At 45.5% G+C, this 27,385-nt stretch overlaps 1 protein-coding gene across 1 annotated transcript in view; it reads left to right on the forward strand.

Moving 5' to 3' along the window:
- The first annotated feature begins 5,472 nt into the window (after positions 1 to 5,472).
- ATP6V0A2 (ATPase H+ transporting V0 subunit a2) overlaps positions 5,473 to 27,385 on the forward strand; it is a 29,326-nt gene continuing 7,413 nt past the window's right edge. Inside the window, exons 1-15 of the mRNA XM_082203779.1 lie at positions 5,473 to 5,868; positions 9,994 to 10,072; positions 12,171 to 12,268; positions 13,564 to 13,701; positions 13,992 to 14,092; positions 15,045 to 15,171; positions 16,645 to 16,727; positions 17,738 to 17,831; positions 19,167 to 19,379; positions 20,146 to 20,296; positions 20,856 to 20,995; positions 21,975 to 22,129; positions 23,163 to 23,250; positions 24,191 to 24,309; positions 25,981 to 26,194. Of these exons, the coding sequence (XP_082059905.1) occupies positions 5,752 to 5,868; positions 9,994 to 10,072; positions 12,171 to 12,268; positions 13,564 to 13,701; positions 13,992 to 14,092; positions 15,045 to 15,171; positions 16,645 to 16,727; positions 17,738 to 17,831; positions 19,167 to 19,379; positions 20,146 to 20,296; positions 20,856 to 20,995; positions 21,975 to 22,129; positions 23,163 to 23,250; positions 24,191 to 24,309; positions 25,981 to 26,194 (1,917 nt within the window). The 5' untranslated portion in view covers positions 5,473 to 5,751. The remainder of the gene's footprint in view (positions 5,869 to 9,993; positions 10,073 to 12,170; positions 12,269 to 13,563; positions 13,702 to 13,991; positions 14,093 to 15,044; positions 15,172 to 16,644; positions 16,728 to 17,737; positions 17,832 to 19,166; positions 19,380 to 20,145; positions 20,297 to 20,855; positions 20,996 to 21,974; positions 22,130 to 23,162; positions 23,251 to 24,190; positions 24,310 to 25,980; positions 26,195 to 27,385) is intronic.

Below are 27,385 nucleotides of genomic sequence, written 5' to 3' on the forward strand. Positions count from 1 at the left end.
TCGCTGCCCGGAAACCTAAACCACGGGTCTCTGCCCGGAAACCTAAACCACGGGTCCCTGCCCGGAAACCTAAACCACGGGTCTCTGCCCGGAAACCTAAACCACGGGTCTCTGCCCGGAAACCTAAACCACGGGTCTCTGCCCGGAAACCTAAACCACGGGTCTCTGCCCGGAAACCTAAACCACGGGTCTCTGCCCGGAAACCTAAACCACGGGTCTCTGCCCGGAAACCTAAACCACGGGTCTCTGCCCGGAAACCTAAACCACGGGTCTCTGCCCGGAAACCTAAACCACGGGTCTCTGCCCGGAAACCTAAACCACGGGTCTCTGCCCGGAAACCTAAACCACGGGTCTCTGCCCGGAAACCTAAACCACGGGTCTCTGCCCGGAAACCTAAACCACAGTACTGTTTCAATGCTAATCCTAGTGTGGGGCCCCAATTGTGAACCTCCCCTCTATCCTCCACAACAGCCCCCTGCCTAGCCTTTAAACTAAATTCGGCTTCCCTACTGGACGCCTGCGCGGTGCAGTGCCAGATCGGGTTCCGAGAAAACAAAGGTTTGAAAGGAAGCAAATGACCTTGCGTTCTCACGTACCCGGGTCATCCCTAACAAAGGTCGCCGGGCAGGAGGGGCGGCTTCATTTGCACAGGCAGATAAGGTGGAGAGAGATTTGTAAGGACACCCCTGGACGACTCCGAAAGGGGTGTCAGAGAAATAACAGGCACCGCGCTTCCCTGGCCACACTTCCGAAAGGGAAAACGGGGGAGAAAAGGAGAGGGAGAGATTTGTAAAGGACGCCTTTGGCCGACTCCGAAAAAGGACGTCAGAGGAACAATAAGCACCACGTTTTCCTGGCCATACTTCCGAAAGGGAAAACGGGGAGAAAAAGGGAAAGGAGGTTCAAGATTTGCAGATGCAACGTTGGAAATAAAGGAGAAAGATTTGGCTGTTGTGGAGACGTTATTTTCCACCCTCCTCCCAATGTACTTTCTTCAGAACCATACTCACGTCCGTTGATGTCCCTCGCAGATCCCGGGATCTTTCCTTAGCCGGCTTTACCTCGCCTTTGCTCTCTCTGGTTGGGCTTCTGGTGACGGTTGATTACCGCCCGCAAAGAGGAGGCAGGGAGAGGAAGAAAAGGATCCCCGGGCTAAAGTGGCCGGTGGCGCCCGATCCCCTCTATCTCCCCTCTCACCTTTACAGGAGAACCAAGTGTCCCTGAGTCGCGGTCGCCAACTGTTAACGGAAAATCAAGGGTCCTCTTGGGCAAATGAAGACACCGACCAGAGCAAGTCAGAGCAAAACAGCAGCCAGTAGGCTCGGTCTTTATTCAAGAAAGACTGTCGCGACAGGACTCCCACCGCCCACGATGTGAAGCAAGATGGAAGCCCCGAACAAAGGGAGACCCTAACTTTTATTAGTTGCTAATCCCCTTAGCTACACCCTCAGAATTACATCATATTTACATCATGATTATATTAAAAATAGGAGGAGTTGGGGAGGAGCTGCACAGGTAACTCGAGTGTCCTGACACCTGGCCGGAGCCTCCTTCCCCCTCCCTACATGAGTCATATTCAAGAACAAAGGGAAAGGGTGAAGTTTCCTGCCCCCTGAGGGGAATCCGGTCACAGTCCTTTGTAAGAGTCCGCGCGGAATACACTATGATATGCAGTTCATTATGTCCCTGATAGCCTTCTGTCTGAGCCCATCACCGATGGCTATCAAGGTTGTCACGTACACTAGGAAGGAACACAGAGTACGTGACTGCTCGGTAAAGGGATTATGGCCGCTTGATATCAGGCCACCCCCCTTTGATAGTCCTTGCAGTATGCAGTAGAATAAAAGTGGTCCGGTGAAAATCCGAAGTACGGTTGATTTTTAGTGGATTTATAAAGAATATTGTCCTTGAAGTTCAAAGCACTTTCGCCTTCAGGAAGTGGCTTGCTACATTTTGATTAAATCAGTCACGGTCAATTGAACCCGGAAACTTTGTATTAAGAGCTGTCAAAGGTAGGGAAGAGAGCGGCAGTAGCCTGCAGTACCTGCGTGGCCGCCGCAAGAGGCGCTGTTCGGTAACACTGATTGGCTGAGGCGGCCGCCGATTGACAGCAGAGCTCGGTCGGCCGGTCTACTCGCAATAAAAATAGGGCTATGTGGAGCGCTATGGCGGGAAGCTGTCAAGCCAGCGCTTCCTTATCTACGGAAGGCTTTAGGGATGGCCCTCTAAAAGGGACATCTCCAGGGTCAGGGAGGGGAGTTGTGTGCGTGTGTGAGTGTGGTGCTTGTGTAACACGTGTCAGTGAGTTGGGGGGGGGTTTTCCGGCGACAGTACGCAGGAACTTCTTAATCCTGTCAGATCGTTTCGCCAAACCTTTCCTCTAGGCAATATTAGGTGGCAGACGATGTATATCTCTGACCCATTGTCTTGCCACCACCGGTACTCAATAAATGTGTATCTATGTATATTTCCCGCTCCGCATATCCCCCCTCCCTCATCCGAAAATGCTAATTAATGTAATCCCACCTTTTCATAATGTATTCATGACGTGTAAAGTATATTCATGATGTAACTTGTGAAACCCAACCTTCCCGTAATGTATTCGTGACGTTTCATGCACTGTATTCTGGGATATGGAGGGAAATTTCAAAAGTTCATGTCACCCCTTTCTCTCTGTTCAATCTCGCCTTGAACCTGTTGCGCAATAAACTTGGATCTTCTGCAGTTTGCTCCTGCGTCCGGCTGAGCTCATTTTCTTCCGCAGGGACCCACGGACTTAGTCCGATGAGCTGGGTGGCAGAGTAACCCCGCACCCAGATTTTAGCCGTAACACAGTGTAAAATTCTAGGTCCTTTCTTGAATCAATACAGGACAGTTTGTCCTGTATGTCTGCTCTGCTGTGAGCTCTCTCTCTCTCTCTGCCCTAACTTGGGAGAGAGAGAGGACCTGAAATACAGTGGTACCCCGCAAGACGAATGCCTCGCAAGACGGAAAATCCGCAAGATGAAAGGGTTTTCTGTTTTGGAGGCGCTTTGCAAGACGAATTTCCCTATGGGCTTGCTTCACAAGACGAAAGCCCATAGGGAAATCTCCGGGGACCTGTTTTAAATTGCTGGCGGTCGGGAGCAAAGACTTTTGCCCACAGCCGGCCTTCAGAAGAGGTCCTGGACCTCTTCTGAAGGCCGGCGGGGGGCAAAAGTCTTTGCTCCCCCCCCCCCGCCTGCCTTCCCGGGACAGCGGAGACTTCTCTGCTGTCCCGGGCGATCTTAAAATGCTGGCGGGCGGGAGCGAAGCGTTCGCTCCCGCCCCCCAGCATTTTAAAATCTCCCCAGGACAGTCTCTGCGTTCGCTCCCGACCCCCAGCATTTTAAAATCTCCCGGGGACAGCGGAGGCTTTTAAAATGCTGGCGGTCGGCAGCAAAGCCCTCCTGTCCCCGGAGCTTGCGGGGCGGGAGGTGGGAAGAAGGGCTTTTTTCCCCACCGTCAGCCTTCAGAACAGCCTTCTGAAGGCTGGCAGTGGGAAGAAAAGCCCTTGTCCCCCCCCCCAGCCTTCAGAAGAGGTCGGGGGACAGACTGTCCCCTGGTCTGAAGGCGGTTTCCCTAGGAATGCATTAATTGAATTTCAATGCATTCCTATGGGAAACCGTGCTTCGCAAGACGAAAAACTCGCAAGAAGAAAAAACTTGCGGAACGAATTAATTAATTAATTAATTTCGTCTTGCGAGGCACCACTGTACAGAACAAAACTATCAATACAGGACGTAGCATTTTACATTGAAATACGGGACAATCCTATATTATATGGGACAGGTCGCAACCATACATGGAGGCAGCAGATCTGATCTCCAAGGAATGCATTGCCTGCTCTTGCTGTGGTGGTGGTAGCAACAACTGCGGCATGCTCCTTGGAGGCTAGATGTGCCTCCTTAACAGCTCCACACCCCACACACCCCTGCAATGCCATCTCTACAGCAGCCTCTTAGCATAGGATCATAGAATTGCAGAGTTGGAAGGGACCCAAGGGTCATATAGTCCAACCCCCTGCAATGCAGGAATCTCAGCTCAAGCATCCATGACAGATGGCCATCCAACTTCTGCTTAAAAACCTCCCAGGAAGGAGAGCGGATAGGAGGTGCTGCTGGACTCCTCCCATCCCAGGGAGGAAATGGCGGGGGTTGCTCTCTGGGGTCTCCTGGGCTCTGCAGCTGCCTGGCGTGATTCACAAAGTGGGCCCCTCCCCTCCTGCAATGGCCTTTGATTCCCACTTCAACCGTCAAGTAAGGTTGACTTAATTCCCACTCCTGTTCCCATGTAGATCTTTATTCCTCCCTTGTTCCTGACATAGCTCTTCGCTCACACCTCTTCTTCTCTGCAGGGAGGTGGAGTATTCTGTGGTTTGCCTCAGGTGCCAAAATGTTTGGGCCGGCCTTGGGTAGCACTATAGCAGACATTCAGAGGAAGCTCTTTGGGGGCTGCGCAAGTATCAAATTGCACCAAGGTCTCTGGGAACAAGCAGTGTAATGGCTGATTCCCATCCATGGAATCACCAAACCTGGCTGATACCAGTGGCGTACAGGGAAATTATTTGAAGGGGTACAGTTAGAGCCAGAGGTGCCAGCTTGCGAGGACAATTGGGTGTGAGAATCGCACCTCCTTCCCTAACATGGGCAGAAGCTTGGGCAGAACATGGGAAGGAGGCACCAGGGGAACATTTAGAGGACTAGCCTAGCCCCCCATGTCTACTGACCATTATGCACTGGCTGTTACCCAGCTCTGTCTCTATCCTTAGGAGAAACACATAGATAGGTTTCTTTTTAGGTGGGAAACAGGAATCAAGGAAACCAGACAAGTTTCATGTGAGTAAAAGTGGAAAATAATTTTAGGTGGCTTGGTAAGTAAAAGTAAATAGAAGCCAAACTAGACAGCTTCACATAGCAGTTGGAGAGGGCTGTGAGGGAACATTCTTCAAGTTCAATTGTCTGTTACCTCCTCTCCCATTTGCGCAAATACGGATTTTGGAATTTTTCTTATGGGCTTTTACTTTCAATACAAAACATCGGGAGAACTGTACAACGAATCAATAAAATAAGGAGGAGCTCTTGTTTTTTCAGCTTCCCCCGATTCCTTGATTCTTTGGAACACTGTTGAGAAAGTATAGCTTGCCTCAAGCCCTTTGCCCCCCACCCCACCCCAGTCCTGCCACCCACTTTGTTTGGCGCCCCAGCGCGAGAGGCTGCAGCCTGGGAATCCCTCGCCCTGCCCAAGGGAAAGGCAATGGTCGGCCCCACCAGAGAAGCACAGGAACTCAGGGCTCGCTTTCGTTCGGCCAGCCTGGCTGGGCCCTTCTTTGCTCCTCCCTACCACAGAGACGACATTTGGGCCCGCCATAGAGGTGCCGAGGGGGCAGAGCGCCCGGGCCAATGGCGCTGTCTTATTGACCGGAACTTCCGAGGTGAGCGTGCGGTGGCCGCTCTAGGCCTTCCCCGCCCCTTCTCTCTCGGCGGCGCCTGGACCTGTGAGGAGAAGCCGGAAGCCGCGGGACTCGGGGCGACTCGGGTCTCCGTCCCCCTCGCCTGCCTCCTCTCCATGGCACCGGGCAGCGGGGGACCCGCCAGTCCCCGGAGCCGCCTCCGCAGCGGGACGGTAGCAGCAGCGGCGACGGCGGAGCGGAGGCGGCGCCGAGGAGACCGGTGACGCCGCCCCTGCCGCTCCCCCTGCGCCTCCTCAGGCCCGGCCTGGGCTCCCTCCGCCATGGGCTCCCTCTTCCGCAGCGAGGCGATGTGCCTGGCGCAGCTCTTCCTCCAGGCGGGCTCGGCCTACGAGTGCCTCAGCGCCCTGGGCGAGCGCGGCCTCGCCCACTTCCGAGACGTGAGTTGAGGCGACACGAGGCCGCGCCTGCGTTTGGTGGTTCATGGAATGTATGCGCTGCTTGATTGTCGGGGGGGGGGCGTGGCGTGCCGAGAAGGAAGCCCTCAAAGCGGTTTACAAAAAAAAAAGAACAATGAAACTATCACTCCCCCCCCCCAACTTTAAAACATACAGAAAGTTAAAGGCCAGCATAGAACCGAGACTAAAAGCCCCTACAGGCTTTCTAAACACCTGGGCAGGTTTGTCTAAGTAACAACTTCTTCCTCTATCAGGCCCCGAAGAGAATGCAGCTTGTCTGGCTGTTAACCAGAAGGTTAGTGGTTCAAGCCCGCCTAGTGACAGCTGCGGATAGGATTTCTGCATTTTAGGAGGATGGACTTGATGACCATTGTGGTCCCTTACAATTCTGTGGTTCGGTGAAAGGTGCCTGCCTGATATCAATAGGCAGGGAGTTTCAGAGCTTTGGTGCCGCCACACTGTAAACTGATGTTTCTTGAACTTGGGTCCCTAGCTGTTGTTGGACTACAACTCCCATTATCCCTGACCACTGGTCCTGCTAGCTAGGGATGAAAGGACTTGGAGTCTAGCAACATCTGGGAACCCAAGTTTGAGAAAGGCTGAAGTTGTGGAGCAGTCTTAAAAAGAAATCAGGCAGCCCTGTGAATAAGTGGAGAAGAGGTGTGCTCCTTACAGTTGACACTGGAGGCTCCAGCTCCTGTCAGCCTCAGCCAGCATGGCCAAAGTCTGCAGATAGCGGTGAGTTGCCCAGAAATATTGGGAAGGCCACATACTGTAAAGATGGAGGGCAGGATTCAGCTCCCAGCTCAGCCTTCATGTGGGCTGATTGCCATCTCTCAGGCTTACTTACTTCACAGGGTTGTAGGTTCTTTCTGCCTAAGTGTTGAAACTTATATTTGTCCCCGTTAAAATTCATTATTTAAATTTTGGTCCAGTTCTTCAATCTTGTTAAGGTCACCTTCTATCCCAATTCTGTCTTCAGCGGCATTTGCTACCCCTCCCACTTTGGTGTCATCTGCAAAGAATAATAATATTAATAATTTATTATTTCTACACTGCCCATCTGGCTGGGTTTCCCCAGCCGCTCTGGGGGGCTTCCAACAGAAAGTTAAAATTACAAATTTGATCAGCATCCCCTCAATACCTTTATCCAAATTATTTATAAAGATGGCCAGGATCCATTGTATCGTCCAGCTAGTTCTGTATGTGTGAGCCCAATTTTCTTGTATGCACAAGCCTTATAACCCATAAAGGTAAAGGTAAAGGTACCCCTGCCCGAACGGGCCAGTCTTGACAGACTCTGGGGTTTGTGCGCCCATCTCACTCAAGAGGCCGGGGGCCAGCGCTGTCCGGAGACACTTCCGGGTCACGTGGCCAGCGTGACAAAGCTGCATCTGGCGAGCCAGCGCAGCACACGGAACGCCGTTTACCTTCCCGCTGGTAAGCGGTACCTATTTATCTACTTGCACCCGGGGGTGCTTTCGAACTGCTAGGTTGGCAGGCGCTGGGACCGAGCAGCGGGAGCGCACCCCGCTGCGGGGATTCGAACCGCCAACCTTTCGATCAGCAAGCCCTAGGCGCTGAGGCTTTAGCCCACAGCGCCACCCGCGTCCCTGTCTTATAACCCATACAGTCTAGGAAAAAACTTTTAGTGCTCTTGTATAACCAGGTGCTTAACTGGGAATAGTGAATGATTTGCTGTTATGCATTGTATTAGGGGCCCCCGTTATGGGTTTTGTTGTTTAATTGGGCCCTACTTTCCAACATTTGGGATGCTCCATACAACATTTCTTCCATGCTGGTAATAGGAATGGCCAGGATCCAAAACATTTACTGATTAACAGAAGTCGTTTGAGAAGTTCATTATTTCCTTGTCTTTATTACATTTGCTTATTGGTTTTATGACTCAGACATTCTAGGCCTACCTTTAGAAGCTGGTGAACAGAATATGGAATTATGGCTTGGCTCTTGAGCAAAGGTCTTTAAGATGTTAGTTCATAATTTATTGTGTTGAAATCATCATTTGCTTGACCCTTTGTTTTACATCTGTCTTCCTGCAGTTTTACAGTAGATATGCAAAAACCACTTTCTCACTGAAGCACTAATATCAGATTAACACTTGAACTAGTTTCAGTTTGAGGCTTAAGCCTCAAACTGAAACTAGTTCAAGTGTTAATGTGGTTTTTGCATATCTGCTGTAAAACTGCAGGAAGACAGATGTAAAACAAAGGGTCAAGCAAATCCTCATTTATGTGCATTGTTACTTGTTCATTCCTGTGCACCTGCACAGTGCTAGGTACCTGGAGGTGGTAGCTGGAAATGGGGAGCACCTGGTCAACCAAGCCCCACTGACCCTCCAGTTTGTGGGAGCTGGAGGTGTGGCGGAGCTGGCCCAGATGCTGCGCGTTGGTCAGCTGAGCCCCGCTATCAGCCAGCCCCTGTGAGTGTCAGCTGTCCCCGCACGTGTCAGCTGGGCCAGCTCTGCTGCCTCTCTATCTTGCATGAGCTGGAGGGACCATGGGGCTTGTTTGAGGAGGACTCTCCAGAGTGCTCCCCATTTTATGTGATTTTGTATATGTGCACAGGCCCAGAATGGAATGGGGACTCACCTGTAAATTAAAATTATGTGCCTTGATTTTACAATCTTGTTTGGAGGAGTCGATAATCTTCACTAGCCTCCTTTTAACCATAGTTCATCATACAATTTCCAGAGGGGTAGCTGTTAGCTTGCCGCACTTTGTATTTATACCACCATAAACTTTGGTGTACCAGAGTCTGCATCCTCAGATTTTTTTCATTAAAAAATTGTATCGTGATATATAATAATTAAGCACCATAGATATTTTGTACTATTTAACACTTATAGCTCAAACTTCTACACATGTTTACTAATACTGCAGAAAGCCAATTTTCAGACCTGGAAACTGAGCATCCATGTGGGTTTCCCTCATGTTAGGGTTCATTCACCTTTACTTGTAGAGAAAATTATTTAGCCCCTGGTTATGTTGATTGTCTTACACTTTTGTGTGGTTCTATGTTAGAGAATTGTAAATTACTAGTGTAGTCGTGTAGATGACTATTCATGTTGCAGCCTTCATAATTTTGTAAACAAAAGCTGAATTCAGAATTTAAATACTATAATACACCCCATACATATATGTGTTTACTTACTGTAATGGAGCCCTTTGGCCAGGATTTATACAATGCAAAATATTTTTGTGTGCTTAAGGAGAGTTTGGGTTTCTCTTCCTTTAATTACCATATCTCGGACGATGGCACACATAGGTTTTTGAGACTGAGAATTTCAAAAGCAATGCAAGGGATCTTCTGTTCACAGAAAAGTGGTATAAACTTGTAATGTAGTACTAATGCTTGGGTACCCTTCAATTTTTTAATGGAATTTCTTCTAAAAGAAGAAAAGTATTTTTAGCAGGATTAGGGGTGAGGGAGGGTTGATCTCAGAACCTGGATGTTTGATTGTGAACATAAGAACAGCTCTGAGGGATCAGGCCAAATGCCCATGACTCCAGCATCCTGTTTCCATGTGAGCCAACTGCAGGCCCACAGGAAGCCCACAAGGAGGACATGGATGCCACCACTCTCTCTCCACTCATGATTCCCAGCCACTGGCATTCAGAAGCATCCTGTCTGCAGCAGTGGAGGGAGAACGGAGGTGAAAATAGAATTGCTGTTGGGTACCTAGTTTTGTAATACGTGTCTCTAGAATTTATTTTTGCAAACCAGGGAATGGGAATCTGGTACCCTCCAAAGTTAGTTATTGGTATGAGCTTTCATGTGCATGCACACAAAAGCTCATACCAATAACTAACTTAGTTGGTCTCTAAGGTGCTACTGGAAGGAATTTTTTTTATTTTGTTTTGACTACGGCAGACCAACATGGCTACCTACCTGTAACTGGTACCCTCCAGACATTGATGGACTCCAATTCCCATCACCCCCTGGCAGCATAGCTAATGGTCCAGGATTGTAGGCGTTGTGCTTCAGCAGCATCTGGAGGGCCCCAGGTTCCCCACCCCTACTGTAAATATTGATGCAAAGGGCTTTTAAGTTGGATCTTTGGGCAAATAACATTTTTCTTTTTTCCAGCTCAATCCAAGCACCAGTGTCTTCCAACGGAAATATGTGGGTGAAGTAAAGAAGTGTGAAGAGATGGAAAGGATACTTGGTAAACTTGGGAACTGCAGGGTGGCTGACTGCTTCTTCATCATGCATTAAACACTGGGGGAGGGAGACATACCTGATTACCCCGGCAAAAGGCTGTTCCTCTGTAGGGAGGTCCATTTCAGGGTCACATTTCACATGTGTCATAGAATCATAGAATTGTAGACTTAGAAGATGTTTCAAGGGTCACCTAGTTCAGCCCCTTGCAATGCATGCAGGAATCTCCAACCTCTACTTAAAAAACTCTAGTGAAGGAGAGTCTACCACCTTCCAAAGGAGTCTGCTCCATTACTGAAGAGTGCTTACCATCATAAAGTTCTTCCTTTCTTGTAACTTGAATCCATTGGTTTGGATTCTACCCCCCAGAGCAGGAGAAAACAAGCTTGCTCCACCCTCCATTTGACAGCCCCTCATTTATTTGAAGACAGGTATTATATCTTAGTCTCCTCTTCTCCAGGCTAAACATACCCAACTCTCTCCACCGATCCTTATAAGGCTTGGTTTCCAGACCCTTGCATCATCTTGGTCACCCTCCTGCACACGTTCCAGCTTGCCTCTATCCTTAAGCTGTGGTGCCCAGAACTGGACACAGCATTCCAGGTGGGGTCTGGCCAAGGCAGAATAGAAACGCACTAGTATTTCCCTTGATCTGGACACTATACTTCTGTTGATGCAGCCTAGAATAACAATAGCTATTTTGTGCTGCTTTTGGGGGGCTCATGTTTCACTGAGATAGGTGTGTATTCTGTAGTCTACCAATTTGAAACGGAGTTTACCTCGGCAAGAATAGTGGCTGAGGTCCAGGCCCAGTTCTTGTTACTTGAAGCCACCCTTGCTTCAGCTTTCATCCTTATTTCCCTTTCCAAAAATCAGAGCTGTTGGTTCATTCGATCATTCCCCGCCCCCCTTGGCCTTTTAGGGACATGAGATAAGCTTATTAACAAACAATGTGATTAGAAGCTATTTAAATCCTTAGCATTGCTGAAAGCATTGTTCTGTGTTGCAAATTGCATTCTCATGCTTTTAAACTGCTGGCTTAACACAGTTGTTTTACCAAGTGCTCAGATTTTGAAATTTGCTGTCAGGTGACTATGTAAGTGACCCACCTTCAACAGCTTTGTCAAGTGTTAAATTGCTCCATACGTGTATTGCTTGGATTATGGCATTGCTCTTTACATGATGTTGCCCTTAAGTTGGAAACATCAACTGGTTCAAAATGCGGCTGCAGGGATGTTGATAGGAGTATGATGATCAGATTTACTAACACCTGCCCTGTGCAACTTATTCTTGTAGCCAATGAATTGTATCCAGACTAAATAAATTGCACTTCATTCCCATTGAAATCAGTGGGACTTAATGGGACATGTCAATGAATTAAGTCTCATCGATTTCAGTGAGGCGTAAGTGCAACAAACTGTGGATCCAAATCAATTTCTTTTTGGGCTCAAATTGTAGGGGTGAATCTGACCTTTAAAGCTCTAAAAAGACCTTGAAGGGACCAAGGAGTTGGAAAGGACCCTGAGGGACATCTAGTTCAATCCCCTGCAATGCATGGTGGGTAGAGACGCAGTTGCAAAGAAACAATTGGAAACTTCAAAGATTTCTTCCCTGTTTTTGACCTTCCTTTTTCAACAAGCCTTTTAAGTGGAGATTTTTGTCCCAGTCTGTATTGGTTTTGGAATTGTTTTATATTTAAATTCTTTTAATTGTTTGTATATATGTTCTTATTACTTTGGGAACTTTCATAGGAAGTGATTAATAAAGGCAAAGAAATAAATTATTGATGATTTCTACCTTGCAGCCTCTGCAAGGCAAGAATTGAACACATTCTACTGTACATCTCAGTTCACATGGTGTAACATTGTGGCCTGACAGGCTTATGGAGAGGCCTCCTTGAGCTTTGGGAGCCCTGGAAGGTATTTAGCATCCTCTGCAGTGCAGAGTATTCCCAGAGCAGAAGCCAAATCTATGTGGCCAAGAGTTCCCCAAGGATAATAACCCTGAGAGTTGAAAAAATTCCCCATTCCCTAGCAAACCTTTCGTGGAACAATATTCCTTGAGTTAGAATACTCCTTTGAAAGTATTTCCTTCCTCTATTCCAGGATACCTTGTGCAAGAAATTAAGAGAGCGGACATTCCCCTACCAGAAGGAGATGTTACCCCTGCTGCCCCTCCGTTTAAGCAGATGCTGGAGATTCAGGTACTTTGTGGAATGGGGATCTTCTGGAATTAAAGGGTAGTCATAGATCCACTTATTTTCCTTTATTTTGGGCCAATTGTGAGAGCTTGCATACTCGGATTCCCATCTTTCCTTCAAGTACCGTATTTTTCGCCCTATAGGACGCACCGGCCCATAGGACGCACCTAGTTTTTTTTTGGGGGGGGGAATAAAGAAAAAAAATTATCCCCCCCCCAGCCGCGGCTTCAGCGTGCCCCGTGCTCCGGGCAGCAGGCTGCTATCCGCAGCCTAGGGAGCCCTGCGGGAACTCCCACGGGCTCCCCAGGCTGGCGGATATCTCCCTGAAGCCTGGAGAGTGAGAGGGGTCGGTGCGCACCCACCCATCTCACTCTCCAAGCTTCAGCGAAAGCTTGCATTCCATAGGGCGCACACAGATTTCCCCTTCATTTTTGGAGGGGGAAAAAGTGCGTCCTATAGGGCGAAAAATACGGTAGCTCATGAGTGGCGTTTTAATCTTGTAACAACAACCGTGTGAAGCAGTTTAGGCTGAGGCACTGACTTGTTTGGGCCCATCCAGTGAGTTTAGAGTCATTGAATAGAGAGTACAGATCTTTCATCTTTCAGAATTAAATCAATAGTTGCCAAAGAAATACTAAATACCTTCTTCATTTTTGTGTGGTAAATTGGGGCTTAGTGGGTTTTCTTCTGTTTGAGTCACAGTAGTGGGACTGATTGGGAATACCAGTGAGTTGTGGTGCCTACTTATGATGTATGCGGGTGCCCAGAGCTTGCAAACATCATGAGATGCAACTGGTTGACTGAAGGGGGCAGGCAGAGTCACAAAGGACTGGCAGCTTCAAAAGGCCAGAGATGGAAGACAGAGGCAGAGAAGAGGAAAGAGCAGTGCAGCGTTGCAGGAAGGGGAAAGATGGAGAGGAAGAAGGAAAAGCTGTACACTTTAGGTAAGGGAAACAGACAGGAATGAGTTTGAGAAGCAGACTATTGTGAAGCTACCATGATGCAACTACTAAACAAATTTTACATTATGGAACTGAGACTCAATCGAGACTGAGAGTGACTAGCTAACTCCCCAGTGGTTTGACATGACCCCCAAAGGTGTACTCCTCCAATGTCTTGTGAAACAGATGGATGCCAACAATAAGCTTATTTCAGAAAGGAATATTGAGCCTTGAGGATTTTGTACAGTAGACCCAGTGCTAGCCCAGCACTGTAACAATTGCATGACTGTCATGGGACTTGTGGCCATACAACACCTGGAGCCAGAATGGGAATGCACTTTTGCCCTTGTATTGCAGGAGCAGCTGCAGAAGTTGGAGGTGGAATTGAGAGAAGTGACGAAAAATAAAGAGAAGCTGAGGAAGAATCTCCTTGAGCTGACGGAATATACCCACATGCTACGGGTCACCCGGTCCTTTGTCAGAAGAACTGCTGAGGTACTGTTACCGTTGCATGGCAAAGCTCCTTAACTTGGGTGTACAGAAGGGAGGCAGTGAGCCACAGGCCAGATTCCGGGGCCCACCTAGTACCTGATAATGGCTGGTGGATTCTTGCAGCAGTGGGCCTTGCTGCAGTCCTGTGAGGCACTGAATGCCATTGAATGCAGGCAAATGCAGTGGCCTTAAGCCTCGTTTCCCATCTCTCTTGGTGATCATCACTCCCTTGTGATTTGGGCGCAGCCCTAGCTCATTTGAAGAAGTGTTTTCTTTCATTTGTTTCTCTTTAGTTTGAGTCCTGTTTACTTACGAATTATGAAGAATTCCCAACTTTAGAAACGGACCGCTTAGCGGACTACAACTGCATGCATAGACTCGGTGCCAAACTGGGGTAAGTGATGAAAAAGTCTATACAGTCATACCTTGGATCTGAATGCCCTGCAAGTCGAACGTTTTGGCTTCTGAATGGCGCAAACCGTCATTCTGGTTTGCGAACGTTCTTTGGAACCCGAATGTCTGATGCAGCTTCTGATTGGCTGCAGGAATTTCCTGTAGCCACTTGGAAGCCGTGCCTTGGTTTCTGACTGTTTTGGAAGTGGAAATGGACTTCTGGAACAGATTCTGTTCAACGTCCGAGGTACGACTATAGATGGGTGGGCACTTAACTGTTAATGGTCATTTCACATTTATATGAAAATGAAGGCCTGACCACTTTGATGGTGCCACAGATAGGGCATTTTTTTTGAATAATTTAGCTCTTCTTTAGTCTTTCCCTTCTAGTGAGGAAGCAAACCTGCATTAATCCTATTCATTTAGGTGTCATGCATGCAGGTGAGTGCTTGCATGAGCGTAGTTTTATGTAGTTAACCTGCCTACTCCAAAGTAAATCCCAATAACCTCAGTAGACTTTACTCCCTAGTAAGTGAGTTCAGATTTGCAGCCTCAAACTTGTTTCAGAGCTCCAAACTGACAGTATTAACACTTGGCACCAATCAGTGTCGTACTGAATTGAGCTCTGCATGGTTTGATATTTGATAACCAATTGTGTTTCCTTCATGTGCCTATTTTCTTTTTAAGTAAGGAGGAGATTAGTAGATTTAAAAAATTGTTATAAGTGCTGGGATCTTGTAGCTCACTTGGTATGGCCTTGTGTAATTTTAGTGGTTTCCATGTGCACCTGAGTGGCAGAGGCATTTTAGTTTACAGATAATCTGTGAATGCCCAGCCCTTCCTAACTTCACTGGCATGTAATGATAGAATATGGTATCCTTTCTGGTCCAAATGCTCATGTAATAAAATATAAAGTTTGCTCTATAGTATACTTTGTATTTTTTTCAATGTAGATTTATATCTGGCTTAGTTCACCGAGCAAAAATTGAAGCCTTTGAAAAAATGCTGTGGCGAGTCTGCAAAGGATATACAATTGTTTCTTATTCAGAACTGGACGAGTGCCTAGAAGATCCAGATACCGTGAGTAATCAGGATAGATAAATAATGCAGCCTGTTTCTGAAGGTCGGTGCTGGATCAGCCCACCTCCTCATCTAAATTATACATCTGCACGCAAAGTATATGTTGCTACTCGGGTGCTATGGCTGGATCCAAAGCAAGTTCATCACACCTGGATCCTGTAGAAATGGAGTATTTATTATTTAATAGTATTTGTATTCGATTTTTTTTAGCCGAAGAGGCTTCCAGCCAGCTTACAATAACTTATCCCACTTTGTGAAAAGTATGGCACCTAAGTGTGACTTGCTTACTCAGTATCCAAACCATAATGTTTAACTGTGACTTGTTGTTCTAAACCATGGTTAAGCTTTTATGTCTGAATAGCTAAAGCATGGTTAAAGATCAGCTACAAACCAGTACAGTATATGACAACATGATTTGAACTGGGTTTGAACTGAGTTACTTCTGCAAGAAGTAAACCATGGCTGAAAAGTAGCTCTGAGGAGATTACAAACTTTCACATCTGGTTTTGATTAAAATGCAATGTGTTTCATCTGAACCTTAAAGTATGGTTAATCTTAATGATGGCTTGTTGAAACAAGCCAACTTTGTAGCTCATGGTCTGAAGCTTCAAACAAAGCATAGTTAAGGGCAGTATTTTTTTCTGAGGATACTCAAGGGCAGGGGTCGACAAGGTTTACCTTGCCTGGGCCAGTTCACTCCAGCAGAGATCCCTCTGTGGGCTGGATTGTGCACACGTGTGTGCCTGCGATTTTAAGCGTCTGCCCAGGTGCGATTTCTGGCACTGCAGAAGTGAGCCCCCGTGCCATGCTGTGCCGGTTTAGCTGAGCGGGCAGCTCGGTTTGGGGGAGACTCGTGGGCCCGGTTAAACGACCCCCGTGGGCCGCTTGTGGCCCATGGGCCTTAGGTTGCCTACCCCTGCTCAAGGGCATGCAGCACCCCCCCCCCATGTTAAAAGTGTGGCACTTACTGTAACAGCTTCATGGTGAGTACCGGGAGTTTTTTTCTTTAAAAAATATTAAAAAGCGCTGATTAAAGGCTTAAGATCAGCTGACAAGCTGCAGTTAATAAAGAATGGAAATGAAAGGTTCTGAACCCCTCCTCGCAGCTGTGCCAGAGGAGCAGCGTGGGGGAAGTATGCAAGCCTGAGGCTGTAGCTCATTCCTGTCTTGGCAAAACATGGTTTCTTGTGATATTGTTCAAATACGGGCACTAGGCGAATGGGAGCAGTCTCAATAAGGTTAGCCATAATTTTCCTGTTCATTGGGGATTTTAAGAGTTAAGCCTGTACCAGAGCTTTGTGCATGTGGAATCTCTTCACAGAATACAAAAACCCCCTATCTACCCTTTTTGTTTATCAAAATTCATTTTTTAAAAAAATTGTGCAGTTGGTTCAATATGAGTGGTTAGTCGATCACCAGTAAAGTGGAACTGTAGGCCAAAGTTTAATTGAACAATTTATGTTTACTTTTCAGGGAGAACCTACCAAATGGTTTGTTTTCTTAATATCTTATTGGGGTGAACAGATAGGCCAGAAAGTTAAGAAAATATGTGACTGGTAAGAATTAACATACTTTAATTTGCTTTACTTTTTCCTACTGAGATTTTTATATTTTGACCACTTTGTAAAATAATAACAGCATCGGCGTTGGGAAACTGAGTATGCGCCTGAAAACATGACTTCTGTGGCTACATATGTGCTTATTAATTGCATTTGTATCTTGCATTTCTTCAGTGGCAATAAGGTGACCTGCACAAAGTGCCCTGGAGGTTTCTTATTCAGCCACTGATCAGACTCAGGCCTGCCTAGCTTTAGTAAGGTGGCAGCATACCATATTTATGTGAATCTAATGCACACCTCAGTTTTCGAAACCTTGAAACCAAAAAAGTATTTGCTATGTTAGCAGTGTTTTTCAAGCTTGCAATCAAATCTAATGCTCCATCAAATCTAATGTGCACCCTGTGTTTTGTGATGTAATTTGGCCAAAAATGGTGAGCATTACGTTCAATTAAATACAGTAATATTGATTTGACCATAACCCTGATCCTTACTGCATACCTGCAAATTATTCTTGGCAAAAAGACTTTAAGTAGAGTTTGTCTGCCATTGTTGAACTTCTCAACCCGGAACCCCTGATAAAACTTACAAGGCGCCTTTGTTTCCTGGTACGCAGTTTGACAGCTGCTGTGCTGATCCATCGTCCTGGCAGACTTCTTCAGCTCTGCATCCAAAGTTGGGGAAGGGCTGTAGCTCAGTGGGAGAGCACCTGCCTTGAATGCAGAAGGCCCCAGGTCCATTCCCTGGTGTCTCCATGTTAGGGCTGGGAAAAGCTGCTGTCTGAAACCTGGGAGAGCTACTGCCAGCCAGAGTAGACAATACTGAGCTAGATAAACCAGCGCTCTTGACTCAGTATAAAGCAGCTTCCTATATCCCAGAACTAGTTTAGGCTTTGTTTTTGTGTTGTTTTTGCAAGACCAGATTAAGTTCCCTCTGCTTTTGTTTTGCAGTTCTGCTCTGCTCTTCTATGTTGGGCTCTTTTATGTAAACTATTTCTGTTTTTTTGCCAGCTACCATTGCCATGTCTACCCCTATCCTAGCACCCCTGAGGAGCGCCGAACAGTTATGGAAGGACTTCAGGTTCGCATTCAGGATCTTCATATGGTGAGTAGAAAATTGCTGGTGCACCTTTCAGGCACAAATCGTCTCATGGAAGAATGTTAAGGAAGAGGTTGGGCCAACTTTCAACCATACGGACTTTAATGTAAACGAGGGATGATCAGCTTCACTTTTTTTACAGGTGTTGGCAACATTGGCTCTGCTTTCTGGGAACTCTCTACAGTTTATATGTGTACTCAGGCATAGGATTTTACATATAAAATGTGTACACCTAAGAAATCTAAAAGACAGACCTCTTCTATTCAGCACCTGACACCTGTTGTAGCTACCGCACTCTTTCATTCTATCAAAGGTCATTCCTACCTGTTTGGTCCCCTCCCTTTGCCTTTTAAAGTGCATTTACTCTCCTCTTTCTATGTAGTTTCTCAGAACAAATAAAAAGGGCGATACTTTATTTGATAAAAAATAAACTGATTGGGCAAAAAATCTTGGTTGTATGGCTTGGGAGAAAAGAAGATACTTCCCCAACTGTCTGGAAAGAAATTGGTTGCCATCTGCGCTCTCTACCTCGCTTTGTGTGTGTGTAAGAGAGAGTGAAAGCATGTGTATAAACTCAAGCCAGAATATAATTACATGCTTTCCAGTAGTTGTACTGGTCTGTTGTACTAAGAAAATAATTTCTCTTGATACCCATCCAACCCAGTGGGACTCACTTCTGGGTCGATCTGCAGAGGCTCTCTGAAAATTCTGCTGGTTCCTAACAAAGGGCCAGCTAGACAGGTGCAGCTTTGTAGTCTCAGTGTGTGGATGAGACAGTGGTGTTGGGAGGAGTGGTTCGGGTTTGTTAGATATTGGAGAACTTTCCGGGACAAGGCGGGCCAGTGCAAAACGGATGGGCTCCACTTGAGCTGGGATGGAACCAGACTGCAGGCTTCCCACAGGCATCTGATTGGCCACGATGATAACAGGGTCCTGGACTAGATTGGCCATTGTGCTGCGCCACTTGGTCCATCTTACGTTTGTGTGTTGGCAGTTCAAATTGGAGGTAGGCATGTGGGAAGTGTAGCAGGGCGGCCTTTATTCTGGAGTAGTTAATCCAGAAACAGGGGGGCCCCAACCGATGTTCCCTGAGGGAATGTGCCCCTTGATGGAAAGACTGTACAACCCTACTCTTATTTCTTACAACTTGAAAGCATTTTTAGTTGGGCCGCCTGAAGCCAGATGGAATAGCTTTCGAGCTGCCAGTAGATAAAATCAATACTGAAAGACCTATGTGAGTATAGATAGCGAGGGCAGTTGTGTGAACTTTGTATAAAGTTGCCCTGTTCGTTCAGTGTTCTTGCTATAGTTTAAAATATTTTTTTAAAAACAACAACAAAGGTACTGCATAAGACTGAAGATTATTTACGGCAAGTTTTAAGCAAGGCGTCTGAGTCTATCTACACCTGGGATGTCCAAGTGAAGAAGATGAAAGCCATTTACCACGTGCTGAATCTCTGCAGCTTTGATGTCACCAACAAATGCCTGATTGCTGAGGTCTGGTGCCCAGTGGCTGACCTGCCAAACATGCGCCGAGCCCTCGAGGAAGGATCTGTAAGTGATTTAAATTTTAGTTTGCTTTATTTATTTTTATACCACTTAATTGTTAACATTTCTAATCAATGTACGTAAAAACAATGCACAGAAAATGGGACAATAAAATTTATCATAAAACCAGACACCCCCTGCTGGAGTAAAAAGGTCTGCATCATGTGCCTGACGTTCAGCAAGGAGACTGTCTGTCTTCATCTCAGCAGGGAGGGAGTGGGCTTGGGACCCACTGCACTGCGCTGAATGGTAGGAGAGAATGTTGCACTGGCAGCATGTAGCATTCAGGGTTTTCAGTATGAATGATAAATTACATGCATTTCTTTATAAATAGAAGGGAGGAGGCTCTGAGTTGCGTGGATAATGAAACTCAGTGCCTTGCATGAACAGGTTATGGCTGAAGTTCAGCAAACAGCAAGGCTTTCTGAGGATTGTCTGTAGACCTCTGTGGACATCAGGTGAGGTGGAAGGCTGGAGTTGCACAGGCTCGCCCTGGCTGACATACACACATTTGGATCTCATGGTTACAGAGGAGGGGTTTGCACACCTAGTTCTGAAGCATGTGAGTACCTAGTACTCTAGCATGTGAATGACATGGAGAGTTTTGTATGTGTACATCATCAGAGCTGGGGTTGCTCAAGTCTGACTCTGCGCATCCCCACCCCATTTCTGCTCATGCTCATTGTCTGGATAACAGAATGTGGAAATCAGTGTTATTTTTCCAGCGTCTCAAAAAATGATACAGGTCTCCTTTTTTAAATTCTGTAACCAGAGTGAAAGTGGAGCGTCTGTCCCTTCGTTCATGAACACGATACCAACAAAAGAAACGCCTCCAACTTTGATACGTACCAATAAATTCACCTCTGGATTCCAGGACATTGTTGATGCTTATGGGATTGGGAGCTACAGGGAAGTTAATCCAGGTGGGTCATGGACTGAAAGATACTTATTGAGAAGCAGGATTTATTTTTTCCCCTTTGTTAGGAATGGTTGCAGGAGTTTCTTAAGAAATCTTTATAAGGCATGGAAAAGTGTTTGCTATTTAACACTTGTTAGCAACAATGGTTTGTCGTGTGCTGCAGAGTGCATAAGAGCGCAAAGTAAATTCAACTGGTTACACATCCAGGTGGACAGAGGGGAGATGCCCCCTGGGCAGCAGATGAGCAGAGTAGACTGGGATAGGGGAGAACTAGATTGCATTTGGCACGTCAGAGAAGACCCACTGAAATCAACAAGCTTGACATATAGCCTAAGAGAGTGTGTCAAAAATGTTCATGGAAAGGCTGGGTTTGGGGGGGAACATGGAAGAGCAGAGCAGTGGCTGGATTATGCTTTTCCTCCCTTCTTTCAAGGGCCAAAATGAGCCAAATTCTGGCACTTTCAAACAATGACTTAGAGTAAGCTAGCATAGGCAGCTTATGGATGCTATGCATTATGTATAGTTGCTTATAAAGCTGAAATTTTGTCCCTCTAATTTTGCAGCTCTCTTCACCATCATCACCTTTCCCTTCTTATTTGCTGTGATGTTTGGAGATTGTGGACATGGTTTCATAATGTTCCTGTTTGCTTTGTTCATGGTACTATATGAAAAACACCCCAAACTTCTGCGATCACAAGACGAGGTACAGATGAAATCTTCTTCTTCTTCTTCTTCTTCTTCTTCTTCTTCTTCTTCTTCTTCTTCTTCTTCTTCTTCTCCCCCCCCCTCCTCCTCTAGTATTGTTTTCAATATTTCTGTTTCTGTAAACGGCCCCTTAGTTCTCCCCCACCCCCCACTGGAGTTTTTCCTGTGTATCTGCCACATAGAAGGGGGAATACTTTAAGGCAGAATTGAGCAGCCTGTGTCCCTGCAGATCATGCTGAACTTCCAATTTCTGGCAGCCCTAGGCAGCATGGCCACTAGTCAGGGATGGTGGAAGCTGGAACTTGAATTGCATCTTTCGAAGGGCCCGCAGATCCTGATGCACTGCAGCTCCCATCAGCCCCAACAGCATGGCCAGTGGTCAGGACTGGGTCAGGAATGATGGGAGTGTAGTCCAAAAACATTGCAGAAAGCCCTCCAGTCGTCCTGATCATTAGCCAAGCTGCCTGGGGTGGATGGAGCTGCAGTGCATCGTTAGCTCCTTTTTTCTCTTGTTGACTTGGGCAAGGGAGAGCAAATCATTCATCCATTGTTGTATGGAAGGTGACAACTTTTTCTAGTGTGGAAGCGCCACGTGTTGGACTCACCCAAAGGCATGCATAAACTGATGGTAAATTCTAAATAGCAGAGATGTAATTCAGCAAATCCTCATGCCTCGCTTGTGATCTTCCTGGGGGCATCTGGCTGACCACTTTTGGAAGCTGAATGCATCCAGCAGAGCAGTTTCTTATATTTTTATGCACAAAGCACACTGCATCCTTACTAAGATTGGCTGCTTCTGCTGAATTTCTACCACACATTGCGGGAATTGTGAATTGTGGCGTATCTGGACACTGCACCACATCAAATACATTGTTTGGAAGTGCATCAAAGCTTTTATGTGCTGCACATGTAACAAAGGGTCTTATCTTTGAAGTTCACATGGCAGTCAGTGGGCCTGTCCTTTTTAACATTTGCAGATCATGAAGATGTTTTTTCAAGGACGATACATCATCTTGCTGATGGGACTGTTTTCTGTATACACTGGCCTGATCTACAATGACTGTTTTTCAAAGTCTTTGAATATATTTGACTCCCACTGGAACGTTTCCCAAATGTTTGCTGTGGAGTGGCGGTGAGTGACTCCTTTGTTAAACCCAGTGCGGTGTGAAAGCAACCTACTGAATTGAGATAGGAAGCTCAGAGGTATCTCTCCCCACTTGTGCAGTGTCCTAAACCTGTCACAGCATACTTTTCACTCATTCTACAGCAGGGTCAGTAAACTTTTTCAGCAGGCAGCCAGTCCGCTGTCCCTCAAACCTTGTGGGGGGCCAGTCTATATTTGGGAAAAAAGAAGGGAAAAAAGAATGAATTCCTATGCCCCACAAATAACCCAGAGATGCATTTTAAATAAAAGGACACATTCTACTCATGTAAAAACATGCTGATTCCTGGACTGTCCGCAAGCCGGATTTAGAAGGTGATTGAGCCAGTCCGGCCCCTGGGCCTTAGTTTGCCTGCCCATGTTCTACGGTAAATGAAATGTGCCTCCAGTTCCTGCCATTTTCATGATTAATTTTTTTAGCCTTTCAGTTCAATTATGAAGTATCTTTTGTGGTGTGCAGAATAATAAATGGCTTACTGGAAAGCAACAGCCAGTAACTGCCATTCTAAAATATTGTGGTAGCTTTTCTCAATCATTTAATGAGAGGGATGTGTCCTTCACTTGAAGGACATATTTACTAGCTACCTGTATGCTTGTTGGTGGTGCCACCACCACCAGGGGCTGCTCTGTTGGTATTGACCTGTGACAGGGCCTTTTCAGTGGCCACCCCATGGTTGTGGAATGCTCTCCCAGGTGAGGTGTGTTTTTCTCCCTCATGATTGACTTCCAGGTGATTTTTTCTTTTTAATTCCTGGGAAGGTTGCACAAGGCCTCTGGAAGGCTGTAAATACTGAGTTGGACTATTGTTCCATGTAGCTAACCATTGTGTAGAGTGACTGACTGGCAGGATTTCCGATGGGAGGGTTCCCCAGCCCTACCTGCAAGATGTCACAAGATCCTTGTGGGATCTTGCGGAAGCTTCTGACATCAAATAGCCTATTGTGGTGATACAAATATCTTTGTTCAAGGCTTATTTCTGCTGCATGCTTTTTTTTTCTAACAGTGAGGAGGACATGAAGAATCAGTATTTGATGTTAAATCCAAATGCAACTGGAGTGTTCATAGGACCTTATCCTTTTGGCATAGATCCGGTTAGTGTTCTTCCCTGGAGCTTCCACTGTGTGGCATCGATGACCCTATAAAGTAAAAATGGCAGTTTTATGGTTCTGAATCATAGGTCAACAGATTTACAGCTTTAATTTTTATAAATATTTCTGTTTGCTAGGATAGTCCTATAGGGTTAGCAACTCTTCCTTACTTCTTAAGGAAGTGTACATGCAAAAGGTGGGGGGTTCAGTCCCTGACATTTCTGGGTGGGTCTGGGAAGAAAGTTATGCCTGAAACCCTGGAGAGCTGCTGTCAGTAGACCAGAAATGGAGAAAATGTGGCCCTCCCAGCTATTGCTGGACTCTACCTCCCATAATGTTTTTCCATTGACCATTCTGTTTGCGGCTGATGTGAGTTGGAGCCCAACAACACCTAGACGGCCACAGGCTACTCACCCTTGGCATAGGCAATACTAGCTGGACCAAGGACCTGTTTCTGGGATAAGGCAGCGTCCTGCGTTCCTAACAGCTTTGTCCCACAGAAGGTAGCTGATTAAAGGCACTATGTGCTATTTTTGTGAAAACCCCCCCCCCCCATGTTCATGTTCCCTATACCTGGTCAGCTCCCACCCTTGTCAGGAGAGCCACTTAGTAACGCCTTTTTCTCATTTCAGTTTGCCCCCTTGGAACCTCTCCCTCAAAGAATTCTCAGCATAGTCCCACCTTGCTGTCTCCACTGCAGCATGGTTTTCCATTTCAAGGATATTATTCTGGGTGTCCCATGTTTTCTAACTTGCAAGAGAACTAAAGTGTGTTTGTAAAAGAGCTACATGGGGTTTCTTGCTTACCTTGCATACAGGAATGCTTGACAAGGACTCCATACTGTGCTCTATAAATCATTGCTTGTAGTTAGAATCTGAGCCAATATCTCATTCCTCTTCCTCGGTTATGTCTGATTCTATCTGCCTCCTCTCTCTCTTACCAGATTTGGAACCTGGCGAACAATCGTCTCAGTTTCTTGAATTCCTTCAAAATGAAAATGTCTATAATTATTGGAGTGACCCACATGACGTTTGGGGTCATCTTAGGAGGACTTAACCACTTGTAAGTGTGTGTCTTCACAGGAGAATTGCAGCAACCAAAAGCAGAACAAAGGCATAAATGTATTTTTAAAATTCCTGTTCTTACGATAAAATGAAAACAGCTCTACATAAAGCAACAAACTGAAGCTTACCAAATTATCAATGACTATTAGTGCAAACCTTTCCATGACAATTACTATAACCTACATTCTCCCTCCAGATTTATCTTGCTGCTCCAGATTCAAAGCCTTTGCTGGGTGCTAGGTGTGTCAAAACTATTTCTCCTTTAGCGGTTAGCAAGTTTATATCACTCCTCTGTTGTTTTCTTTCTTAGTTACATGAGGCTTGGGAAGGTTTGTACTGAGGGTCGTAATGAATTGATAAGTCTTGAGAAGATTAATTTTGAGGTTTGGGATTTTTGAAGGTATATATTTATGTGGTTTTAATTGGTGGTTGTTGAAAACTATCAGTTTATCCAGGACAGTTGTGTACAGTGGAGGTTTGAGGTGAATTGCTTTGCTCTCCTCTGAAATTTTATATGTAAGGATCAAAGCCTATTGGTGAGTATCAGCTTGTTGTGTTTTATGTACAGTGGGTTTTTTCTGGGCTATTCATATTTTAATTTTTTATAGATTTCTTGTGCTTGGGTTCTTTGTTAAATAAGGTCTCCACTGAAAACCTTTGTGTTGAAACACTTTGGGCATATATTGAAATATACAGTCAAGTATAGGATTTGGCCTAGTAAAAGTTTAGTGTTTGTATATAGGATAATTATTTCATTATAATAAATAATTCTGTGTTTTTAATACACCAGTTCCTTAGCTCTGTTGTTTGTTGATAGTTTTTTGTGTGTGCTTCAGTTGTTTGCAACAATTTGGTATGCCTTTTTATTCGAGGTGGGAATTTCTTGGAATAACTTTTATGTATAACCTATTTTTAAAAATCAAGTTGATGAACAAGCACAGCTATTATTCAAGATCTAGCCTACTGTTTAAGGCTCCCTAGAGCTCCCTAGCTAGTAGGGAACCTTATACATGACCTTGCTCTATTTTTTAACATCATCATCATCATCATCATTATTATTATTATTATTATTATTATTATTATTATTATTATTATTCTGTCCATCTGACGGGGTTGCCCAAACCACTTTGGGCGGCTTCCAGCAAATTAAAACATCAAACACAGTAAAACATCAAACATTAAAAACTTCCCTATACAGATGTCTTTTAAAAGTCAGATAGTTGTTTATTTCCTTGACATCTTACGCGGGGGGGGGGGGGTGTTCCACAGGGCGGGCATGACCTACTCTGCTCCCTTCCCTGCTCCTACCACCTTTCTTTCCAAGACATCTATCCTGTGGCTACAAATGGCAAAGAACAGTTTTCTCCTAGGTCTGTAAGTAGCAGCTTATCCAACATTGTAGAAGAGAGTTGCTGGGCAGTAAATGTCTTGGCATTCATTTTTCAGATCAGAGATGGGGTAACTGTACTCCTGTTGTTGAGTTCCAACTTCCCATATCATGGCCCAGTGGTTAGGGATGATGGGAATTGTGGTCTAACATCTGGAGGTTGCTTCTTTTTTCTTGGCATAGACAGTATATTTATGTATGTATAAGCTTTCTCTGTAAAACTGATTTCCACTTTGAATACAAAAAATGAAACGAAATCCACCTTTTTTCTTATTCCACCAGGCATTTCAGGAAGAAGTACAATATTTATTTGGTGTTCATTCCTCAACTTCTGTTCATTCTTTCCATCTTTGGATACCTGGCTTTTATGATCATCTATAAATGGTTGGCTTTTAGCGCGAAGAACTCTGAGACGGCTCCCAGCATTTTAATTTTGTTCATTAACATGTTCCTATTTCCTAATAAGAGAGAACCACACATCTTTTTCGAAGGACAGGTTGGTAAGCCTTATAATCTGAAAGATAGTCACAGAATTCCTTATCTTTGCCTGTCTCCGGTCTTGCAGTTCAGGGTTTCCTAAAGAGAAAGCAAAACACACAACTCTTCTGCTGCATTGATTTCAAAGGAATAGTTAGGCATGTACTTAAATTTCCTTAGTTGAAATGAACAGGTCTTTAACAGTACCTAATTTAGGTTGCTTAAATGTATCTTTTCTAATGTGGCTGAAGGTGTGGGGAGTGGAGCCACTTTGGGGTATATGTACTGGGAATGTGCAGTAGTTACTGAATTTTGGGAAGAGTTAGGTTAAAGTATTACAGTGGTACCTCTGGTTGCGCACAGGATCTGTTCCGGAGCTCTGATCAGATCCTGAGGAATTCCCAACCAGAGGTGCCGCTTCTGCGCATGCGTGTGGCGTGGAAGAGCACTTCTGTGCATGCGCACGGGGCGAAAGCTGGAAAAATACTTCTGGGTTTGCCGCATTCGCATCCTGAAGTGTGCGTATCCAGAGGTACCACTGTACTTGGTTCTAGGCATGTATGGAAGTTAGTCTTTCCCTGTGCTGGTATTGTTGGCATCCATCTGTCTCAGGAGACGATGGAAGTCAAACCACTGCGTTAGCAGCACCACAGTGACCTCCCCGGGGTACAAGTCTGGACAGTGTGTATGTTGGAATTAGGAGGCATCTTTTTGATTCTAGAGAAAGGAATAAAATGTTCTGATAAGAGCAACACTTCTTTTTGAGCAACTCAGTATTGCATAAATGAAAAGATAAGACTTTGTGGGCACAGTGGCCTGGGATGAAGTGGCATATGAAAGTTGTGGCATGGAAGAAAAAGCATAAATGTGGAAATATTGTAGTGATGTATGCAAAGTATAAACAAGGCAATATTAATATGTGGCTTCCCCACATTTTTCTCTTTGCTGTTCTTTCTGCACTGATTTGGTTTTTGTCTTTGTTGTGTGTATGGAGATGCAAGTGGATGCTTTGAAAGGAAGAGAGGCAGTTGGAGAAATATATGGAATTGAACAGACAGCCATACAAAAGTGTTCATTTTAGGGCTTGTAACCCAGTTTTTAAAAAATCTTCAAATGCAGTCCTAAATACACGTATTGAGAAGTAAACCACATGGAACACTGTGAATTCTGAATAAGCATGCATAGAACTGAATCATCAATGCATAAGCTC

The sequence above is a fragment of the Podarcis vaucheri genome, assembly GCF_965113315.1.
Source record: "Podarcis vaucheri genome assembly, chromosome: 16".
NCBI lineage: Eukaryota > Metazoa > Chordata > Lepidosauria > Squamata > Lacertidae > Podarcis > Podarcis vaucheri.